Consider the following 24,079-nt stretch of genomic DNA (forward strand, 5'->3'; position numbering starts at 1 on the left):
ATTTTCACTATATCTTCAAGATATCTTGCTATAGTTGTTACATTAGCTCTCACCATACTGTCATGGAAATAGATTCTTTCCTTAGACCTCATGAACCAACTTTTCCTAGCTTTAGACTTTCATTTTGCAGCTTCATTACCCCCTTACAGCCTTCACAGAACTGAAGAGAGTTAGGGCTTTGTTCTGAGTTAGGCATTGGCTTAAAGGGTATGTGTTGCTGTTTGATTTTTTATCCAGAACACTAATACTATATATATATTAGCAGTATAGCTATTTTTTATTATTTGTATATTCTCTGGAATAACTTTTAGTTCTCTTCGAGGACTTTTCCTTTACATTCACATCTTGGTCTTTTGATACAAAATATCTAAGCATTCAACTTATCTTGGCTCTCAGCCTTCATTTTCAAGCTTAATCATTTCTAGCTTTTAACTTAATGTAAGAGACATACAACTCTTCCTTTCATGGGAACACTTAGATGGAACTGCAGGGTTACTAAATGGCTTAGTTCCAACCAGGTTTTGTTTCAGACAACAGGGTAGCCAGAGAAGTAGGAAAGAATTGGACTCAACAAATTGGTGGAACAGTGAAAACATTTAAAAATTAAGTTGAGGCAGCATAGAAAGACAGGAAAAATAAAGAGGGCATGGAAATGGAAATACTTCCCTTCCCAAAGTCTAGTTTCAACTAGACTGTCATCAGCCAAGGGTAACAGAATTCGAGCATAGTTAACAAAATTTGCTGTGAAGCTTCCTTATAGAGAGACAATATAGAGATATGTCAAACAAGGATGTTAAAAGAGCAATGAGTTACGTTTAAGGCCTGAATATGTGTGACCTTGAGTGTTTATATTCCTTTCCAAGTTCAGATGTAAACCTGAAATTTTCTAGGCATCTTACCAAAAAGCATAAAATTTTGGTTTACAGAAAAAAACATCACCTTTAACTTCCTGTTGAACCCTTGTAACTTAGTTTTGCCTCATCCAAAGAACCTGTGGAACATGGCAATCAAGTTCCCTAGCAGCCCTCTGAGATGTAACTCCAGCAGCCACTGAGTCATCCTGAAATTCTGTGGTAAACTCAAGAATCCTAGCTTCACTTAAGTAGAGCTCTCAGCTCTCAGGCTGCTACAGACGGTAGCTTGGAGCTGTTATGCCCAGCTCCTTCCCCACTGCCAGGCTCACGGTTCCATGCACGCAGTTCATCAACACTTGCAGGGTTACCCCAAACCTTCATTTTTTTTCGTTAAAAAAAAAAGGTATACATGTATGCAGTTCCATGTTTTCATTTGACTAGGACACATCTGTTAGCACTTAAAAGCATTCATTACCGTGGTCGCACTGCCTGCAGACTTAGCTCTGTTATTGACGGAGGAGATTGGAACCCTCCTACATTCCTGGTCAGAGGCCAGAAACCTTGTGAGCTCCCAAAATGGCGGTCGGGCCTAAGCCGCCCAGGCGCCAGGGTGGAAGAGCCGCCCGTCACCACGGCAACGATGCTCCTGCGTCAGGGCCCCGCCCGGGTGACAGTTCAGAACTGGCGCGGCTGGTCCGCTCGCTGCTAGTGCGGCCACCAGGCCCAGGAAGGGACTCGTGCGCCACAGACTCGCACAACCCTCCAGTCACGCGAGCCCTCGCTCGGCTTGTCGGGGAGGAAATGCGCCTCCTCCTCCACGCTCCGGGAGAGCGCAGCCGGGCGGGGTGAGACGCCGCAGCCCTACTCGACTCCACGACTTCCAGCGCGCACGCGTCCTGTCCCGCTCGGCGGCTCCCAGCGCGCATGCGTCCTGTCCCGCTCGGCTCGACGGCTCCCAGCGCGCACGCGCTCCGCTCGGCTCGGCGACTCCAGTGCGCACGCGCTCCGCTCGGCTCGGCGGCTCCCAGCGCGCACGCGCTGCGCTTCGGCTCGGCGGTTCCCAGCGCGCACGCGCTCCGCTCGGCTCGGCGGCTCCCAGCGCGCACGCGCTGCGCTTCGGCTCGCTGCTGAAGTTGATGTTAGCCATGGAAACCGGGAGCGGTCCTGGAGGCCCAGCGGTGAGCTGGTGGTGGGAGTGCTGCAGCCTCTTGGCCTCCTCCGGCGGGAAACCAAGGATATGCAGTCTCCAGGATGCCTCCGCGCCGCCTCTCACCTCCGGTGACTCGAGGTATGTTCCATCCCGACACACCACACCTGCGCCTGCCTCAGTTTCCACGTTGTGCACGGCCACGTTGTTCTTCCAGGCTGCACTGCGGCAGATCGTTCACGCGTTGTCGTAATTTTACTGAAGAAGAACACTCGTCCAGCCGCTGAAGTGGAAGCAGTTTGTTTCGGGGAGGCCATAATGGGAATGGGGAATGGCTCTTGGATCCTGGATGGAAAGATGGGCAGGCTACTGTATCCAGCTAGACCCTTCGCCTCAAATGCATTAACTCTTAGCCATGAATAGCTCGTTCTCCAGTCTTCTTTTTCCCCACAACCCTTGTCTATACAAGACCAGAGTTTACTTAAGTGACATCTGCTGCCATCTGAAGCTATGGAAGTTATTTATTATGCCGCTTATGCAACCTGTCATATTCATGTTCATTTTTAATTGTTGTCAGGTGTTTTGTTAAGATCATCAAATTAAAGCATCCTTCGTATTATGTTAGATCTACTGCCATCCACACCCAATCCCGGATCTTTCTCGTAGTATCTAATTAAGATAGAGCCATTTTGATAATTTTTTATTGTTGTTTTGTTTTTCGAGGTAGGGGCTCGTTCTAGCCCAGGCTGACCTGGAATTCACTATGGAGTCTCATGGTGGCCTCGAACTCACGGTGATCCTCTTACCTCTACCTCTCAAGTGCTGGGATTAAAGGCGTGCGCCACCATGCCTGGCTTTCATTTAGTAATTTGATTTTGGACACCTGTTAACTACCGTTGTTTTTTTTTCCCTGTATGTTATATAATAGCCTTTGCTACTATCATTAATGGCTGTAATATCAAGCAGGAGACCTTTTCTTTTTCCTTTTCCTTTGTAAGAGCATCACTGAGATATAATTACATTCCATACAGGTCATTCATCTGAACTGTGCATTTCATTGCTTTTCAGAATAACATAAGCTATCTTAACAACTACCCCCTACTAATCTAGCTTATGTTTAAAAAGCTTTCCATTTTGAAATTCTGTATTCCTCTTGGATCCACCATTCCTTGTATCCTCAAAATAAACTTTGTTTTCATTTGATAAGAGCTTGGCTTCAGAAACTCAATCTGTCAATAGTTGACATCGTATCTTAGTTGAGTCACTTAATATCGCTGATTATCACTTTTCAGTAAAATTACTTATTTCTAGTAATTAATATGAGTGGAAGACTTAACTCACATGATCCCTCGTTTTTGAAAGAAAAGCTTACCAATCAATTGAGGATGTATAGTGGATTTAAAGATGTGTGAGGTATGGGAATAGTAGGTCCAGGATAGGTTTGAAAGTATTAAGTGTTCCTATATTTATGCTTTGATATGAATTTTATTTTGGAATTATACATTGAGAAGAGTGAAAGAGAACCACCTGACAACTCATTGTCCTTGTGAACTATTGCCAATGTTTATATTAGATCCTTTGAGTTGTCTAGTCTCCCTTCCAATCAAATCATTGTGGTTGTTTGTGGTACTGGGGATAGAACATAGGGCCTCAAGCATGCTGGGCTTTTTACCACTGAGCTCAATACTCAGCCCTCATTTTTACTATTTAAATTTTTGACATGCAGTTCCACTAAGTTGTCTGCACTGGCCTTGAGTGTGCTCTATAGCCCAGGGAGTCCTTGATCTTGAGAACTTTCTGCCTTACCTTCCTGAATAGATGAATTTATGGGCCAACTCTTATTTTTTATAGACCAATTCTAAAGACTTGCTGAAAACTCTTCAAATTCATTGATATACTGTTGCAGTCAGCTTCACGTTACTGCACAAAGAACCTGACCAAGAGCAGCTTGTGGGAGGAAAGGGTTTATTTTAGCTTACAAACTCAAGGAGAAGCTCCATGATGGCAGGGGAAAACAATGGCATGAGCAGAAAGTGGACATCACCCTCTGGCCAACATCACATGGATGCCAGCAGCAGTAGCAGAGTGTGGTAAACACTGGCAAGAATGGCTATAACATCCACTGGCCTGTTTCCAACATTACATCACCTCCAGGAGACTCCAGTTTCCAAATTGTCACCAGTTGGGGACCTAGCATTCAGAACACATAAGTTTATGGGGGACACCTGAATCAAACCACAACATTCAACCCCTGGATCCCATAATCTGATAACCATGCATGATGTAAAATACAGTGCATTCAGTCCAACTTTAAAAGTCCCTATAGTTTTTATCAATTCCAGTGATTTTCAAAAACATCCTCATAGTCCAAGATATTTTAACTAAGCTGTAATACCAAAAAAAGAAGAGTAAAGAAACTGCGTAATGGCACAGAATAAACATTCACACTACAAAAGATAACATTGAGCATAACAAAGAAAAATTGCACCCAATACAAGATTTAAAATAAATGGCAAACATCAAATTGTGCAGTTCCAAGTCTAATAACTCTAACCAGTGACAAGTCTCTGAAGTTCCATTTCTGCCTCTCCAGCTAGGCTACTCACAGTCCCAGAAAACTTCCTCTGGTGCTAGCAGCTCTCTGTTCTATAGTCCTGGCTTCTCCATTGGGTCTCTACTGCAACCCATGGTTCATCCTCATGGCTCCATTGGGCCTCCGTGCAGGTAATCCAACAACCCTGCTTCACACTGCCCATGCCTATTTTCAACATTTCTGCATTTGTTTTACTCCATAGTACCTGGTGGGCTACCAGCTTGTTAATCTGGGGAGAAATAAAGCTGATTTAGAAGAACATGACACTCCTTTAGTATTCAGGCCCCTTCAGGAGTCTGCATTCTTCCTGTTGTCCCAATGCAGATCAGCTGGCCCAATAGCAGCAAGGACCACCCCCATCTTGGTACCCATTTTACTGTTGCAGTCAGCTTTGTGTTGCTGCACAAAGAACCCAGCCAAGAGCAGGTTGTGGGAGGAAAGGGTTTATTTTGGCTTACAGACTTAAGGGGAAGTTCCATGATGGCAGGGTAAAATGATAGCATGAGCAGAAAGTAGTCATCACTTCTTAGCCAACATCAGGTGGACACAAGCTGCAAGAGAGTGCGCCAAACACTGGCAAGGGGGAGCTGGCTATAACACCCATATGCCTACCCCCAACAATACACCTCCAGCAGGCTTTAATTCCCAAATTGTCACCAGCTGGAGACCTACCAGTCAGACACTTAAGTTTTTTGGGGGAACACCTGAATCAAACCACCACACCTACCAAAAGTTTTGAGTTTTAATACCATTTTAATAAAACCAAACTAATGTAATGTCCTCACATAATATTCTCACTCTTCCTTTTGAGACGACAATGGAAAGGCTATTTACCGTGCATGCTTTTAAACCAAACCATGGGATATATTTTTCATATGTCAGCTTCAAATGTCTTTAAATTGACTCTTCAAGAATTTAGCTGTCCATGGCAAAGCTTGCTGTTAAGATCCCATAGAGGTTGTTCAGAATTAGAGTGGCAGCTATCTTTGTATCTCTGGAATTTTTCTTGTATCCTCAGCAATTTACTCTTGACTATCCTCAAACAAACTGAAAATCCTTACCTGTAAACTTGAACTGCTCTGTTATGTAGTAATAAGTGATTTTTATCCAGAGAAGCTGAGAATTAACTTGGTTCAGATTTGTTTTGTTTTTCAAGGTAGGATCTCACTGTAGCTTAGGCTGACCTGGAATTCACTATGTAATCTCAGCATAGTCTTGGACTCATGGCAATCCACCTACCTCTGCCTCCCAAGTGTTGGGTTTAAAGGTGTGTACCACCACACCCGGCCTCATATCAGAGTTTTTGAATACTGAGATATTAGAGCCAGTTTGTTTCTTGTCCAGACAAAAAGTTTTCTGGTTTTTTTTTTTTTAATTTTTATTTATTTATTTGACAGAGAAAGAGGAGGAGAGAGAGAGAGTGTGTGAATGGGCATGCCAGGGCCTGCAGCCATTGCAAACGAACTCTAGACATTTGTGCCCCTTTGTGCATCTGGCTAACATGGATCCTGGGGAATAGAACTTGGGTCCTTTGGCTTTGCAAGCAAACTTTAACCTTAAGCCTTAACCACTAAGCTCTCCCTGTAGCCCAAAAGTTTTCTGTTTTTAAAATTACTAAATGCTTGTAAAAGTAATATTAAATCATACTTTCTTTTACAGTTCATGATATATATATAGTGGGGGGTGGTTGAATAGGGTTTCACTCTAGCCCAGGCTGACCTAGAACTCATTTTATAGTCCCAGAGTAGCCTCCAACTCAGAGAAACTCTGCCTCTCCTGAGTGCTGGAATTAAAGCATGTACCACCACACTCATAACTTGTTAATTATATTGTAGGAGCATGAATGAATCTATTTTCTTCATAGATTAATATGATAATTTTTTTAAAAAGGAACTTAAAGTCCAGGTAATTACAAAAATATTCCAAGAAATTTAATTATTTTTACTACCCTTAGAGAACTATAAACTTAGCATAATATAAACAAATTATATTTTATTACTTTTTTATTGTTTTAAGGGGTATTGTTTTAGTTGGTGTTAGAATAATTGATGAAGTTTTTTATAACTAAGAATTCCCTTACAGTAGAATGCCAGCTTGAACTTTGTTCCTCCTTATGGGTAATTCATAAGAAACATGACTCAGATCCCAAATAAAGCAACATGTCAGTGTCTGTCTTGTTGGCCTACTTTCAGAGTAGCATATGAAGAGAACATATGGCCTAAATCAGTGCTGTGGTACCATCTTTATCCCTTAAGCTATCTTTTCACAGCTTTTGTTTTTCTGTCTTGAGCCATTTTTCATTTGAACATGCCAGAGGTAGCAACCATGTAAATACATCAGTCCTTTCAGGAAGTGGCAGTCTTCCAGAAGTGCCTACTAAATTGTTAGGGAATAAGTTTATTCATTTTGATTATTTAAGTAATCCAGGTTGAAATTTGGAAATTTGTTTGTATAAATGTAATTGTTGTTAAGTCAACTATTACCAGTTTATTATAATCGTTGCTGTTACTTACTATTTAGTAATGAATATCTGGAAAATATATATCCATTTTCTCTTTTAACATTGTATTTATTTATCTATTTATTTACTTATTTATTTGCAAACAGAGAGGGATAGAGAGAGGAGAGACAGAGAGAATGAGTGTGCCAGAGCCTGTAGCCACTGCAAAGGAACCACAGATGCATGTATCACTTTGCGCATCTGGCTTTATGTGGGTACTGGAGATTTGAACCCAGGTCATTAGGCTTTGCAGGCAAGTGCCTTAACTGCTGAGCCATCTCTCCAGCCATCCATTTTCTTAATGTCCTTAAAATATTAGTCTTAAATATCTATATTTTGTCTTTAATTCTGTTTATGCTTACTACATGTACTAGTTATCAAATTTCCCTAATTTATTTTTCTTTTTATGCCCTTTTTTCTTTCTTTTTTTATTTTATTTTTATTAGTTTTCTATTCTGCAAGTACAGACAGTTTGGTACCATTATTAGGCTCATCCATGACCTACCCCCTCCCCATTGGCCCCTCCTTGTTGAGGTATATGGGTCGTGCATTGTGGATTTAGCCCACCGTTATTGGTATGATAAATGTCTCTGTATATCATGACCCAACATGTGGCTCTGACATTCTTTCCACCCCCTCTTCTGAAAAATTTCCCTGAGCCATGTTGGGTTCATTTTTGGTCTGCTTCAGTGATGAGGTGTTGGGGGCCTCTGGGGCTCTGGCTCTCTGATTTGGTAGGCATTGATTTTTCTCTGTGTTGGTCTCCTTCCCCCTTGTGCTGGTATCCAGTTCATCAGGAAAACAGCACCCTTGCTTGTTTTGCCAGTTTTCCTTAGTTTCAGTCAGGGTCCTTTTGAGGTATGATGGGGTGGCTCTCTCCTTAGGATCTGCATCTATCTGAAAAAGAGAAGCAGATCCTCTAATGGAGAGTAAGTTAGCACCAGATCAAATGAGATAACCCTTACTTTTTTTATAGAGAGTTTAATAGCTGTAGGCCCTCTTGTACCTCATGATTGATGATAACTTCATATTGGAGAGTGGGCTTATGTTTGGATATGGTTCCGACTTGTTTCCCAGTTCCAGCTATGGGTCTCGTGCCAATGAGGGGATCAGTTAGCCAAATCAAGAGCAGTTGGTTTCCCACCATGGCTGTGTGCCAATATTGCACTTGTGTGGGCATCACAACAGGTTATTTGCTGCTACGTAGGTTGGACCATGAGTTGCTTGGACAGATATTGGTCATTTCCCCCAGTCACCCATGTAGCACCTTCTGGCACTAGACACACTGACTGTCTGGGGACTGACTCTCTCCTGGCTTCCAGCCATGCCGTTCCATTTTACATGTCAGCTGCATATGGTGTCTTCAGCAATAGGGTCTTACCACAAACCTTTGGTGGGTCATCAAGTATTCTGACAGAAGTCTGTCATTCTTTTAGGAAACCTTGTAGGTTTCTCTGATCAAAAGTCAGTGTGGGTGATAGCCCCATGCTGGTACTGGGAGTTACAGGTCAGTGACCCCTAAGAAAATGAGGGAAAAAGGTAACTAATATATAGGAGTTAGAGAGGCGGGGGGGGGGGGGAAGGAAGGAAGATGTAGAGGATTTAGGTTAGACTTGATCCTACCCTCTCCAATGTCTTGTGGTTCAGGTGTTTCCTGTAAGGGCCTGGTGAAGGTTCAGCCATTTGTTCTACCTTTTAGGAAGTAGAATTTTATGGTACCATTGCCATTTGGGTCTAGATTAGTGTTTCCCACCCCTTCAATGCCCTCTCTTCCCTCCCCATCCCTCCTAGTGTCTAGTCCATGAAATGCTTGCTGGGTATGTAAGGTAGATTCAGGTTAGGTGCTGTAGATGAGTGAGACTATGTGGTGATTTTTTTTTCTGTGATTGGGTAAGTTCACTGAGAATGATCTGTTCCAGGTTCAACCATTTCTCCTCAAATTTCTTTGTGTCATTTTTTCTTACTGCTGTATAGAATACCATTGTGTAGATATACCACATCTTAGTTATCCATTCTTCTAGTTATGGACATCTGGGTTGATTCCAGCTCTTAGCTATTACGAATTGAGCCGCTACAAACATGGTTGAGCAAATCTCTCTGTCCTGTGGTTTGAAGGTTTTAGGGTACATGCCCAGGAAGGGTATAACTGGGTCTATTGTTATCTCTATAGTCAGCTTTTTCAGGAGTCTCCATATTGCTTTCCAAAGTGGTTGTACCATCCTGCATTCCCATCAACAGTGGATGAGTGTTCCTGCTTCTCCACATCCTCGCCAGCATTTATTTTCATTTGATTTTTTGATGTTTGCTATTCTTATTGGGGTAAGGTGGAATCTCACAGTTATTTTAATTTGCATTTCTCTGATGATTAGGGATGATGAACATTTTAAGTGTGTGCTTGCCATTTGTATTTCTTCCTCTGTGAACTGCCTGTTCATCTCTTTGCCCCATTTTGTGAGTGGGGTATTTGTCTTCTTACTGTTTAGATTTTTGAGTTCTTTGTAGATTCTAGAGACTAGGCCTCTATCAGTTGGATAACCCACAAATATGTTCTCCCATTCTGTGAGGTAATCTATTGGCTTTGCTTATTGTATGCTTGTCTGTAAAGAAACTCTTCAGTTTCATATGATCCCATTGGTTGAGTGACTGTTTAAAGAAAAATCAGCCTTACAGTCAACTAAGTTTAGAAAACTTATGTGATATATTTGAGGCATAATGATAGTCATATCCTTTAATTTCAAAGAAGTTTAGAGTTACTGGTTTGCTGATAATCATTGTGCCATTGTAACTTTTTTTTTTAAGCGATAGACATAATTAGTATGTAAACAACACATGTTGGTACCATCCTTTCCTTCCTCCTTACCCTTTTCCTGAAAAGGCCTTCTTTGTTTGTGATGCAGGTCAACCCCATGGGGGTTGTGGGTCATGCATTATGGGGAATGGGGGGAGGCAATGTTTCAATGTCCCAACTTAACGCTCTAACAATTTTTCTGCTCCCTTTTTCACAAAATTCCCTGAGCCAAGCTGGGAGCTTTTTAAGTATATTTCAGATATGGTCACTTAGGAGCCTCTGGATCTCTGGCTTGGGAGGTGTTGAGTGTCCTCAGTATCTATCTCCTTCATGCTTATGCTAATATCCAATTCACTAAGAAAGCAGCACTCCTGCTCATTTCCCCTATTCCTCTGTGGTTTCAGCTGGGGCCAGTGTTGAAGTTCACTTGGTCATTTATCTCCTCAGGTCCAGCTTCTGAATGAAAAAGAGAAGCAAATTTTCCAACAGAGAGTAAAGTCACCACTGGTTAAATGGGATAACCATTATTAATTTAGAGAGAATTTAAAGGGTGTAGACCCTCTTATAGCCCAAGATTAGTGGGAGCTTAAGGATGAAAAGCAGAATCGTTATCTGGATATGATTCTGACTTGTTTCCCAGTTCCAGATATAGTTTCTTTTCCGCTGAATGGATCTGTTAGCCAATCCAAGAGCAGTTGGTTACCCATCATGGCAGTGTGCCACTATTGCCCTTGTGTGAGCATCATGTCAGGTTGTTTGCTTCTGGGTCACTTAGCTTTTGAGTTGCTTGGAGAAATGTTGGCCACTTTCCTCTGGTAGCTCATGTAGTGTCTTCCAGCACTAGATGGACTAATTGTCTGGAGACTGGCTCTCTTCCTGATTCCAACCAGGTCTCTCCATCATCTGTGCTGACAGCATATGGTGTCTTCAGTAGTAGGGCCTGCTCTGACAGAAGTCTGTCTTGTTTGTTTTGGGAGATCTAGTAGGTCTCCCTGATCAGCAGCTGATTGTGGATGTAAACCACATCCTGGTACAGGGAATTACAGGCCAGTGCCAAGGGAAAAGGAAAAAAGAAAAGGAGAAGAAAGAGAAACAGGAGATATTTAAGGTTAGGTTTCACCTCATTGTCTCTAGGGCCCTTTGATTAATGTGCTCCCCCTAAGGTCCTCTTGAGGGTTCCACCTTTTAGTCTGACTTCCATATGGGATTCTGTGGTTTCAGTTTAATTTGGGTTCAGTTTTGTGCCCCCCCCATCCTTCCATTTCTCCCAAGCACTACCCTTCCTATTGACCAAGCCTGGAGATGATATTCAAGTATGTGAACAACTTAGGCTGATCTAGGTTAGGAACCACAGATGAGTGAGACTATGTGACGATTGCTTTCTGTGATTGTGTGAGTTCACTTAGAATCATCTGTTCCAAGTTTGACTATTTCTCTACAGAGTTCATTGTGTCATTTTTTTTTTTCTTACTGCTAAGTAGAATTCCAGTGTGTAGATATATTACTTCTTGGTTATCCATTCATCCACTGATGGCAACTGTATTGATTCCAATTCTTAGATATTATGAATTGAGCAGCTATAAACATAGTTAAGCAAATATCTCTGAACTAATATGTGGAGCATTTAGGATAAGTACCCAGTAAGGGAATAACAGGGTCTGTTGGTAACTATATTCATCCTTCTCAGGAGTCTCAATATTGATTTCCACAATGGCTGTACCAGCTTACATTCCCATCAATAGTGAATGATTGTTCCTGTTTCTCCACATCCTCACCAACATTTGTTTTCATTTGATTTTAATGTTTGCTATCCTTACTGGGGTAAAGTGGACTCTCATAGTTGTTTTAATTTGCATTTCCCTAATGGTTAGGGATGTTGAACATTTTCTTAAGTGTGTGTTAGCCATTTGTAATTCTTGCTCTGAGAACTCCCTATTTAGTTTTTTGCTCCACTTTTGGAGTGGGTTGTTTGATTTTTTAATTGCTTAGTTTTTTGAGTTCTTTGTAGATTCTAGCTATTAGGCTTCTGTCAGTAGTATAGCTAGCAAAGATTTTCTCCCATTCACTGGGTAATCTGTTGGATTTGCTGTGGGTATGTTTGTCTATACAAAAGCTTTTTAGCTTCATGAGATCCCATTGGTTGAGTGCTTGCTTAATTTCCTGGGCTACTGGGGTTTTGTTCAGGATGTCTTTTCCAGTCCTATATCATAGGGAGTACCTCCTATTTTTTTCTTCTAGTAGTTGAAGAGTTTCAGGTCTTATATTGAGGTCTTTAATCCATTTGGATTTGATTTTTGTGTATGCAGTGAGTCTAATTTCATTTTTCTACATATGGTCATCCAACACCATTTATTGAAGATGCTGTATTTTCCCCAGTCTACATTATTGGTACCTTTGTTAAAGATCAAGAAGCTGTAGTTGCTTGACCCAACATCTGGGTCTTCAGTTATGTTCCTTTGGTCTATGTTTTTGTTTTTATTCCAGTACCATGCTGTTTTTGTTACCTTAGGTTTGTAATATAGCTTTAGACTTGGCATGGTGATACCACCAGAGGTTATTTTTTTCCCCCTGAGGATATGTTTGTATATCTGAAGCCTTCTGCCATTCCATATGAATTTTGAGATCATTTTTTCAATCTCTGTAAAGAATGATGTTGGTATTTTTATTGGTATTGTGTTAAATCTATATATTGCTTTGATTTATTTTTATTTATTTATTTATTTTGGTTTTTCGAAGTAGGGTCTCACTCTAGCCCAGGCTGACCTGGAATTTACTATGTAGTCTCAGGGTGGCCTCAAACTCATGGTGATCCTCCTACCTCTGCCTCCTGAGTGCTGGGATTAAAGGCATGCACCACCACGCATTGCTTTTAGTAGAATTGCCATTTTAACAATATTAATTCTACCTCTCCAGGAACATGGGAGAGCTTTCCATCTTCTCAAATTCTCCTGTATTTCTTTTTTGAATGTTTTTATGTTTTCATTATATAAATCTTCAACATACTTGGTTAATGTTATTCCAAAGTATTTCATTTTTGTTGCTCTTGTTGCTATTGAAAATGAGATAGCCTCATGGATTTCTTTCTCTGTGTATTTGTCCTTTGCATATAGAAAATCTAAGTTTTGAGCATTGATTTTTTTTTAAATTTTTTTTTGTTCATTTTTTTATTTATTTAGTTGAGAGCGACAGAGAGAGAGAGAGAGAATGGGCACGCCAGGGCCTCCAGCCACTGCAAACAAACTCCAGATGCATACGCCCCCTTGTGCATCTGGCTAACGTGGGTCCTGGGGAATCAAGCCTCGAACCGGGGTCCTTAGGCTTCACAGGCAAGCGCTTAACCACTAAGCCATCTCTCCAGCCCTTGAGCATTGATTTTGTATCCTGCCACTTTGCTTAAGGAATTTATCACCTTTAGAAGTTTTGAAATAGAGACTTTCAGGTCACTTATTTATAGAATCATGCCATCTGCAAATAGGGCTAACTTAACTTCTTCCTTTCCAATTTGAATCCCTTTTATTTCTTTCTCCTGTCTTATTGCTTGGTTAGTACTTCCAGTACTATGTTGAAGAGCAGTAGTAAGAGTGGGCACCCCTGTCTTGTTCCTGATCTCAGTGGGAACTCCTTGAATTTTTCCCCATTAAGTATTACTTGGGCTTTAGGAGTTTTGTGTGTGTGTGTGTGTGTGTGTGTGTGTGTGTGTGTGTGTGTGTATGTGTATCCCTTATTGTATTGAGATATAAACCTTCCATGCCTATTCCTTCCAGTGTTTTGATCATGAAGTGGTATTGTATTTTGTCAAAGGCCTTCTCTGCATCAATTGAGATGATCATGTGGTTCTTATGGTTCAGTTTATTTATGTGGTGTATTAAGTTGGCCAGTTTCCATATGTTAAACCATCTCTGCCTCCCTGGGGTGAAGCCTACTTGATCAAGGTGGATTATGCTTTTGATGTGTTGTTGAATTTGGCCTGCAAGGATTTTTTTTCAGGATCTTTGCATCTAAGTTCACTAGGGATATAGGCCTATACTTTTCTTTCCTTGTTGCATCTCTGTCTGGTTTTGGTACTAGGGTAATGCTAGCTTCATAAAAGGAGTTGGGGAGGATTCCCTGATCTCTAATTTTGCTCAATAGTTTGAGAAAATTTGGTTTCAGTTCTTCAATAAAGGTTTGATAGAATTTAGCTGAGAAGCCATCTGGTCCTGGACTTTTCTTTTTCAGGGAGGATTTTGATTACCTTTTCAATCTTCATGGATGTGATAGGTTTGTTTAGGAGATTGATCTGCTCTGAGTTAGTTTTGATAGGTGGTATTTGTCTAGGAATTCATCTATTTCTTCCAGATTGTTTAATTTTGAGGGCTGGTTTTAGAAGTATGCCTTGATGATTCTTCCAATTTCATTGATGTCTATTTTTATTTCTCCTTCTTCCTTTCTGATTTTGTTACTTTGAGACTTCTCTCTCTCTTGTTTTTTTTTTTTTTTCCTGCTTGATCAATTTAGCCAGGGGTTTGTCAATCTTGTTTATTTTTTCAAAGCATCAACTCTTTGTGTCATCAATTTTTAAAACTGTTTTCTTAGTTTCCAGTTCATTAATTTCTGCTCTAATATTGATTATTTCTTTCCATCTGGAGCTCTTGGTGTTGGTTTCTTCTTGTTTTTTTTCCAGTGCCTTTAGGTGTACAGTCAGGTTATTAACTTGGGATCTCTCTGTCTGTATAAGGAAGGCACTTAGAGCTATAAATTTTCCCCTTATGACTGCCTTCATTGTGTCCCATATGTTTTGGTAAGTTGTGTTTTCATTATCATTTAATCCTAGGAATTCTATAAATTATTATTTTTTATTTCTTCCACAACCATTTATTGTTTAAATGTGTGTTGTTTAGTCTCCAGGAGCTGGTAGAGTTTTTGATGTCTCTTCTTGTTAATTTCTAGCTTTAAAGCACTGTGATCTGACATGATGCAGGAAGTTACTTCAATTTTCCTGACTTTATGAAGGCAAGCTTTTTGGCCTAATATATATATTCAATTTTTGAGTAGGTTCTGTGGGCTGCTGAGAAGAATGTGTATTCTGTAGAGTTGGGATAAAAAACTCTGTAGATATCCGTTAGGCCTAGTTGATCTATGATGTTGTTGAGCTCTGTTATTTCCCTGTTGATTTTCTGCTTGGAATATCTATGTATTGATGGTGATGGAGTACTAAAGTCTCCAACTATGATGGTGTTTGTGTTTATTTCTGTTTTATTGTCAAGTAGATTTTGTTTTATAAACTGTGGTGCCCCTGTGTTTGGTGCATATATATTTATGATTGTGATGTGCTCATGTGGATCAGGAACTGGGCCTCCCCAAGCAAAGTACAATGGGACTTACCAGGACCAGGGGACTGGAAGGAGCCAGGGAACAGGGATCTGGCTTGCTTACTCCATGCTGTGCCCTCCTGCACACAAAGCGGTTCAGGGAACTTGGACCAGGGACCTGGGAAGAGCCAGGAAGGGGGGCATCTGGCCTACTTACTCCCCACCCCCTGGCCGCCTGCACACTGTCAGGGCAGGGAACCCAGAACAGGAAGGTGGGGGCCATTGTAACTTTTTATTGAGACAGGGTCTCCTGTAGTCCAGACTAGCCTGGAGGTATCTATGTTGCCAAGGATGACCTTCAACCCTTCATCCTCTTGTCTCTACCTCCAAAGGGCTGGGATTACAGGTGTGGGGCATTGTGATTAGTTTATGCAGTGCTGGGGATCAAACCCAGGGCTTCTTATGTGAGAGGCAATCCTTCTGCAAACTGAGTTGCATCCCTTTCCCCTATTTTTACTCTTTGAGATGACAGTCTTCTGTACAAATTCTCAAACTTCAATGATTATAGACCCCTCAGGAAATACTGTCTGGAACAAGTGATCCCCCTATACATCAATCTTTTTATTTTTTAAATTGTCCATTAAACTAACTTAAGTCACCACCCAACAGTTTCTTCTCCTGTGTCGTTAAGGTTTCCGGAGGGAATTTGAGTTTTCTTTTTATACTTTTTTACTTGCTACTCAGGTAACTCTTGGTTGCTTCTGACATATATTGTCTCTTGTGCCTCCTGCTCCGCCTTAGCCTTCTCTCTCAATATAAAGTACCTCCTCCTTTCCTAATGATAAAAACATCAAATTATAGTGTAGGATAGTGATGTCATTAAAATTGTACTTCAGGAGTTGGAGGGTTAGCTTAGCAGTTAAAGTGCTTGTCTACAAAGCCAAAGGACTGGGTTCAATTACCCAGGACCCACATAAGCCAGACAGACAAAGTGGCATATGTGTCTGGAGTTCATTTGCAGTGGCTGCAGGCCCTGATGTGCACATTCTCTCCCCCCGCCCTGGCCTCTTATCTCTCTCTCTCAAATAAATAAATAAAAATAAAATTCTCCAGTTAATTTCTTCTCCACAGGAGAAAGCTTTTCATGTATCTATATTGCCCTCAGGTTTGACCCTGCTGCTTTGTGGCTTTGGATAATCCACTCTAGATAGAATCTTTCTCCGCCCATAATATCATTAGCAGATACCATTCCTTCTTCTATGATAAAAAGAAGTGGACATGTTTTTCACATATTTAAAAACTGGAATAACAACTTATGGGTTTATTGTTTAGAATGGGACAAAACAGGGTGAAAGTTTCCAGACTGGTACACTCTCCCAGCTTTTCTGTAAAACAGGAGTTTTCCAGCTCTAACCATCTTATTTAAGCTCAGAAATGTGTTGTGTGCTGCTCCAGACCAGCTTATTCTAAATATGAGAATCAGAAGAATCTTGACTTTTGGGCCTACGTGCAAAAACATGACTATCAGAAGAAAAAATACATGTGAGAAGATAGTATGCAAAGAGACAAACAACACAAGAACTTATTACAAGATATGTCTTGAGCTAGTCTGTGTTCCAAGATGAGTCGTGTAGAACAAGCATTGTTGGGAGGTAAACAAAAGGAGAGAGACACGCTGGCCAAAGTTCCTTGCAGAATTTTCAGTAATGAATATACCTGAGTCATAAAAGCTGACTAAGATTTCCAAGGAGGGAAGTACAAAATGTTTGTAGGAAATGGGGTTGAGAGTTCTGGGGAACATTTGGTAGTTTGAAGAGTTTTCACATATTATGCATAAAGCACAGAGTATACCTAGTGTCCCTTTAAAAACTTAAAATACATATACAAACTACTTACAACCCTCCAGCACACAGGTAATACAAATGGAGTCAACAATGCATTTATATCCTTATTTTTTAAATTTTTTATTGGCAAGTTTCATGAATATAAATATACCATGATCATAGTCCCCTCCCACCACTATCCTTTTTCCCTCTCCCAAGTTCCCCCTCTATGACATGCCTTCTTTCTAGTTTCTCTTCTATTTTGATGTCATCATTTTCTCTCATAACAGCCATGCCACCATTGTACCAGTTGATGTATTTGGCCTGGCTAGACAGCAGTAAAACTTGCAGAGTCCACTCGTTGATGACTTTTTCTCCCCCAACAAGTTGTATAGGTCTTACCAGCCTCCTGATAGCTAATCACTAGGAAGGAGACTTCCAGCTCAGCTCTAGCTTGATTTCTTACTGATTGCCACCCAAACATGTGACGTCTTTAGCAATAGGATCTTACCATTGAGTTCTGGTGGACAACCAAAAGCCTTGGCAATTGCCTGTAATGTTTGGGGGTTATCAGGGGCCTGTCTGGCCAACAACTCCCTGGAATGTATTCTACCCCAGGCACTGGAATTTTTCTGATAACAATCTAAGTCTTCAGAGCACAACATTGTCTACCTCCACAAGATATCTCTGCCCAGTCATACGTGCATGCACTCTCTCTCTCTCTCTCTCTCTCTCTCTCTCTTTTTTTTTTTTTTTTTTTTTTTTTGAGGTAGGGTTTTGCTCTAGCTCAGGAAGACCTGAAATTCACTATGTAGTCTCAGGCTGGCTCACAACGATCACAACTCACAACTCATAGCCTACCTCTGACTCCCAAGTTCTGGTATTAAAGGTATGTACCACCACACCCAGTGGAGAGAGAGAGAAATGGGTGTGGCAGGGCCTCCAGCCACTGCAAATGAACTCCAGGTACATGTGTCACTTTGTACATCTGGCTTTACGTGGGTACTGGGGAATAGAACTTTAGTCACTAGGCTTTGCAGGCAAGTGTCTTAACCACTGAGCCATCTCTCCAGCCTGCCTTTTTAAAACATGTATATTATTAGTTATCAAAAAGGGTAGGTTTCGGGCTGGAGAGATGGCTTAGTGGTTAAGCGCATGCCTGTGAAGCCTAAGGACCCCGGTTCGAGGCTCGGTTCCCCAGGTCCCACGTTAGCCAGATGCACAAGGGGGCGCACGTGTCTGGAGTTCGTTTGCAGAGGCTGGAAGCCGTGGTGCACCCATTTTCTCTCTTTCTCCCTTTATCTGTCTTTCTCTCTGTGTCTGTCGCTCTCAAATAAATAAATAAATAAATAAATAATTTTTTAAAAAAAGGGTAGGTTTCCATATGACTTATTCATAAATCTTAAATTTTGATTAACCTTCCTTCTACTTTTTCCTCTCCTTCATCTCTTCTTCTTAGACTCTCCCCTCTAGTAGTCTGCCCTTCTACTTATATACCTACTATACCTTCTCCTTAAGCCCACCCCTTCCTTCCCTCCCTCATAGTCCCTTTCTAGCTTCCTGGTCTCTACCACTGGATTTATTCCAACTCACATGCAAACCTAAATATTTGAAGCTGGAATCCACATATGAAAGAGAAGATGTGGTGTTTGACTTTCTAAGCCTGGGTTACCTCACTTAGTGTAATCTTTTCCAGATCCATCCATTTCTCTGTAAATTTCATATTTCTTTATAGCTTGAGTAAAACTTCATTGTACAAATATACCACATCTTCATAACAGTGCATTTATTTTACTATTCAGTATCTTTTGGGCATCTTTCATTATTTCTTCTTCAACAATCTGAGTATTCTGCCAGATGGATTTAAAAAAATACAGTTCAGGGACTGAAGAGATGATTTAGTGGTTAAGGTGCTTGCTGTGATGCTCGATTCCCCAGGACCCACATTAGCCCAGCGTCTGGAGTTCGTTTGCAGTGGCTGGAGGCCCTGGCGCGCCCATTCTCTCTATCTGTCTTTTTCTCTCTCTCTCTATCCGTTGCTCTAAAATAAATATATAAAAATGAACAAAATCTTTATGGTCCTTAAATCATAATCTACACTGAACAACATACAGATTATGTTATTATTTAATGCTTTCCCAGTTCTGGCATATTCTAGAGACTGACAATAGTGAGACTAAAAAAATGAATGATTATTGTCATGCCTGTTGAAAGCATAACTAAGTACGCATCTACCCTGGCACCAGTGTCTTCTGATTTCCAGTTTATTGTTCTTCCCACTACATACTGGCTGCCAGTTTCAATATGGGTTTTTACTGAGATGTCACTCATTTTAATGACATGTCACTTAATTTGTTTTTATCTATTTGCAAGCAGAGAGAGAAAGAAGAGGTAGGCCAGGGACTTCTGCCACTGCACTCCAGATGCATGCAACAGTAGCAGAATCAAACTTGGGTCTCTAGACTTTGCAGGTAAGCGCATAAACCACTGAGCCACCTCTCCAGCCTCAGCATGTGATTTTTTAAATTGTTAGCAAATCCTAAACTTTTCTGTAATTGTTAAATGACATGCATAACACTTGGTCTTTGTATTTCCATTTTAATTCATGAAATTACAGAAAATACCCTTATTTTGTATAGTAGGGATTGGCATACTACACGAAGCCCACTGGGATAAGTACTGCACATCTTACTGAAATATAGCCACCCACGTGCCTTGATGTTTATGGCTGCTGTTGAAGAATAGCAACAAGGTAGAGTCAGTGTAACAGAATCCACAAAGCTAAAATATTTACTGTCTGGCCATTTGGCGACCATGTTTGTTGAACTTTGTAATAACAGAAAAAGCTAAACAGCAAAACTCGCTGGGAAATAATAAAACCACTAGCAGGCTTGAGTCTAGAGCTTACTTTTTGAACTTTCCTTTGACAGCAGAATTTAAAACTATAAGTTTAGACCTACTTCTAGGGTTTTTTTCCTAAATTAATAAAGAATATAATTTTCTCTTTGTGTGTATTGTGTGTGTGTAGATGCACATTGTGGGTGTGCAGTGCATGTGGAGTTCAAAGGATAACCTCAGGTATGGCTCCACAGGAACTAGTGTCCTCCTTTATTTTCCCCCCGTATCTGTCTCCCTAGCACTGGGATCTTAAATGTGTGTCACCACATCAGGCATTTTTACCATTTTTACTTGGGTTTAGTTATTGAACTCAGGGCCTCACACTTTCAAGGCAAATATTTTGCCCAATTAGCTATCTCCCCAACCCCAAGAATAGAATCTCATTACAAAATTAGTGCTGGATGTGGTGGTGCACACTTTTAATCTCAGCATTTAGGAGGCAGAGGTAGGAGTATCACTGTGAGTTTGAGGCCAGCCTGGGACTACAGAACCAGTGCCAGGTCCTTCCCATTAGAAACTGCCCTGCAACTCCTCTATTAAGTGTGACTTTTTCAAATATTGACTTTTCTCCTTTCCCCCAGGTCCTGCTGGTTATGAAAGAAGATGTGACCTTAAGAATAATTCTCATTGAGAAGTATGAGTCCAGATGTGCCTCTGCTGAATGATTACAAGCAGGACTTCCTTCTGAAGCGCTTTCCTCAGACTGTTCTTGGAGGCCCTCGACTCAAATTAGGCTACTGTGCCCCTCCTTACATCTATGTGAATCAGATTATCCTTTTTCTGATGCCATGGATTTTAGGTGGAATAGGAACCCTTTTGTACCAACTCGACATCCTGAAAGACTATCATACAGCAGCTCTGTCAGGAGGACTTATGGTTCTCACTGCATCTGTCATCCAGGGCACAAGTCTGTATGCCAAAGGCAAATCAGTGATAGTACAAAGGATGCTGGCCACAGATATTCTAGCAGAGGAAGACAAGCATGAGTTTACAAGTTGTGCTAGTGCGGAAACAGTCAGATTTCTAATTCCTGGCAAGAAGTATGTAGCTAATACAGTTTTTCATTCTGTTCTTGCTGGGCTAGTATGTGGTCTGGGAACATGGTACCTGCTTCCAAACAGAATAACCTTGCTCTATGGCAGTCCAGGAGGTACTGTCATATTGTTCATCCTTGGATGGATGACACTGTGTATAGGAGAGTATTCACTGATTGTCAACACGGCTACAGAAACTGCAACTTTCCAGACCCAAGACACTTATGAAATCACTCCTCTCATGAGACCTCTTTATATTGTTTTCTTTGTTTCTGTGGATCTTGCACACAGGTAAAAACTACAAATAACCAAATACTGTGTAACTTGCCTTGTTCCTAAGTGTACCTGGTAAAAGAGCTCTCTGTGTTTAAAAATAATCTGTGTACTAAAAGTCAAGACAAAACCATCAGGTGATATGTTATTTTGATTAATCTTTCAGAACTAGTCTCTATAAGACATATGTCATACAGAAGTAGTTACATTTTATTGGACAGTCAAAACATAATACCATTTTTTAAAAAAAAAATAGGCAATTTTTTGTCCTGTGTTCTACTTTAAACTCAGAGAATTAAAAATTTATGGAATAGTCTAGTTGAGACCTATGAAAAGAAATGGAACTTTCTAGAGACTATAATTTAAAATTTATACACATAAATACTGTATAAAGATTGGGTGACAAAAAGAAAAAGATTGGGTAAGTTTAAGACAAATAGAACATTTACTTCTAATTTTGTTACAGTAATAATATATAGGACTATTGATTTTTACATTATAGAAATTTTTAAGATAAACATAATTTACAGAAGTACTTGATAGTCTACAGTTTGCTTGCCTTTTCTAAATCTGACTTTTCTCTCTGGGTTTCTGTAGATTGCTGCTTTCTCTTTACCAGATGAGTGTCTAGGTAGAAATATATAGGCATGTTATGGAGTGAATGTTTGTGCCTAGAAAAATTCATTCTGTTAGTTAGAGATGGAGCCTGTGGGAGATAATCAGGTCATAAAGGAGGAGCTCTAGACTGATATGATTGTGCTTGATCTCTGCCCTGTGAGGATACAGCCAGGAAGGGAGCCCTCACCAGGGAGCCCTCCTAGAGCCTGACTTTACTGGCAGCCAGACCTTGGATTTCCATCCTCCAGAAACATGATAAAATAGATTCGTGTTGTTAAAGTGTCCATCTTTTGTCATGTCCATCAAGCTGACTGACATTTTGATCCTGAACAGTACATGCTATAACAAATACCTAAAAAGCATGGATAATGGATGGCAGCTGGTAGATTTTTGCCTTGCATGCTAGAAATTGAAAGACTAACAGTAATTCTGATGAGGTCTTGGGTAGACAAGGGGTACATGTTGTTGGAAACTGGAGGAATGGGAATCCTTGTTATAAACTGGAGAGGAAATTGGCTAAACCGTGCTAGTATTTGTAGTCATAGAGCTTTGGATAATGGGATATATATGTAGGGAGATTTTGAAGCAAAGCATTAAAGAAATAGCTTGAGCTGGGCATGGTGGCACATGCCTTTAATCCCAGCACTTGGGAGGCAGAGATAGGAGGATCGCAGTGAGTTCAAGGCCACCCTGAGACTACATAGTGAGTTTTCAGGTCAGCCTGGACTAGAGCAAGACCCTACCTTGAAAAACATAAAAACAACAACAAAAGGAAAGAAGTTGATTCCTCCTGTGTGCTTAAACTAAAACCCAAAAGGAGAGAGATGAAGAGGAAATTGTTAAGCAGGGAGAGAGGGTGTTGCACTGAGGTTGGCATTGCTGGCAGAAACCACCTGACCAAGAGTAGCTTGTGGGGGAAAAAAAGTTTAGTTTGGCTTACAGAGTTGAGGGTTAGCTCCATTATGGCAGGGGAACCTCCTCACCAACATCAGGTAGACAACAGCAATAGGAGAGTGTGCCAAACACTGGCAAGGGGAAACTGACTATAACACCCAACAATACTGCCTTCAGGAGTCAATTTCCAAATCACCATCAGCTGGGAACCTAGCATTCAGAACACCTAAGTTTATTGGGGACACCTGAATCAAACCACCACAATCTGCCCCTCCCCCCATAAACTGATAATCATGCATGATATAAAATACAGTGCATTCATCCAATTTTAAAAGTCCCCATAGTTTTTATCAATCTCAATGATGTTCAAACATCCCCATAATCCAAGGTCTTTTAACTGAGCCATAATACCTAAAAAAAACATAATGGCATAAAGTAAGCATTCACACTGCAACAGATGGCACTGGGTATAGCAAAGAAATATTCAACCAACACAAGATTTAAAACAACCAAGGTAAATATCAAACTCTGTAATTCCAAGTCTAACAACTCTAGTCAGTGACAAATCTCCAAGTCTGATAATTCTAACCACTGACAAGTCTCTGGAGTTCCAGTTCCACCCCTCCAGCTAGGCTACTCTCACAGTCCTGGAAAACTTCATCAGAGACCAGCAGCTCTCCTTAGCAGCCATCGCGTGGTTGGTCATAGTCCCAGCATTTCCATTGGGTCTCCACTGCAACCCAGGGTCTGTCCTCACAGTTCCCTCAGGGTCTGTATGCAGGCATCCAGCAAACCTGCTTCACACTGCCCAGGGTCACTTACAAAACACAAGACTGTGTTGCAAATTCAATGACCCTCTATTTCCTGCATTTCTTGTACTCCACAATACCAGGCAGGGTGCCAATTTATTAATCCAAGGGGGAATAAAGCAGATTTTGAAGAACAGGACACTCCTTGAGCATTCAGGCCCCTTCATAAGCCTGCATTCTTTCTGTTGTCCCCATGCAGGTCAACTGGCCCAATCTGAATCTTTGTAATCTCTCAGTTGCAGCAGAACAGGCAGCATTTTCACCCCAAAATTTCATTTTTTCTATGCCAATCCCTCTGCTCACACCAGTCCATTTCTGCAAACTAAAACCCTGCACAACAACTCAGAACACAGCCATAACAGCAAGCCTTTCATACCCAGTCCAGGCAAAGCTCTTTCTCACCCTCATAAACCAAACCTCACAGTCCATAGTTCTTACTGCATTCAGGTCTTTCAACTCTGTCCAGAACAGTCCATCAAGTTGTACTTCACTGTAAGTTGTCTCTTAGGCCAAGGTTTCAAATCCTTCAACATTCCTCTTGATCAGTTCCAAAAGGC

At 41.0% G+C, this 24,079-nt stretch overlaps 1 protein-coding gene across 3 annotated transcripts in view; it reads left to right on the top strand.

Moving 5' to 3' along the window:
* Positions 1-1,948: 1,948 nt before the first annotated feature.
* Pcnx4 (pecanex 4) overlaps positions 1,949-24,079 on the top strand; it is a 42,315-nt gene continuing 20,184 nt past the window's right edge. The window contains exons 1-3 of one of the 3 annotated variants that reach the window (XM_045154415.1): positions 1,949-2,142; positions 19,370-19,467; positions 20,476-21,219. In XM_045154415.1, coding sequence (XP_045010350.1) covers positions 20,531-21,219 — 689 coding nt within the window. In that variant the 5' untranslated portion in view covers positions 1,949-2,142; positions 19,370-19,467; positions 20,476-20,530. The remainder of the gene's footprint in view (positions 2,143-19,369; positions 19,468-20,475; positions 21,220-24,079) is intronic. The other 2 variants (XM_045154414.1, XM_004649234.2) reach the window with 2 other exon arrangements.

The sequence above is a fragment of the Jaculus jaculus genome, chromosome 7, assembly GCF_020740685.1.
Source record: "Jaculus jaculus isolate mJacJac1 chromosome 7, mJacJac1.mat.Y.cur, whole genome shotgun sequence".
Lineage (NCBI taxonomy): Eukaryota > Metazoa > Chordata > Mammalia > Rodentia > Dipodidae > Jaculus > Jaculus jaculus.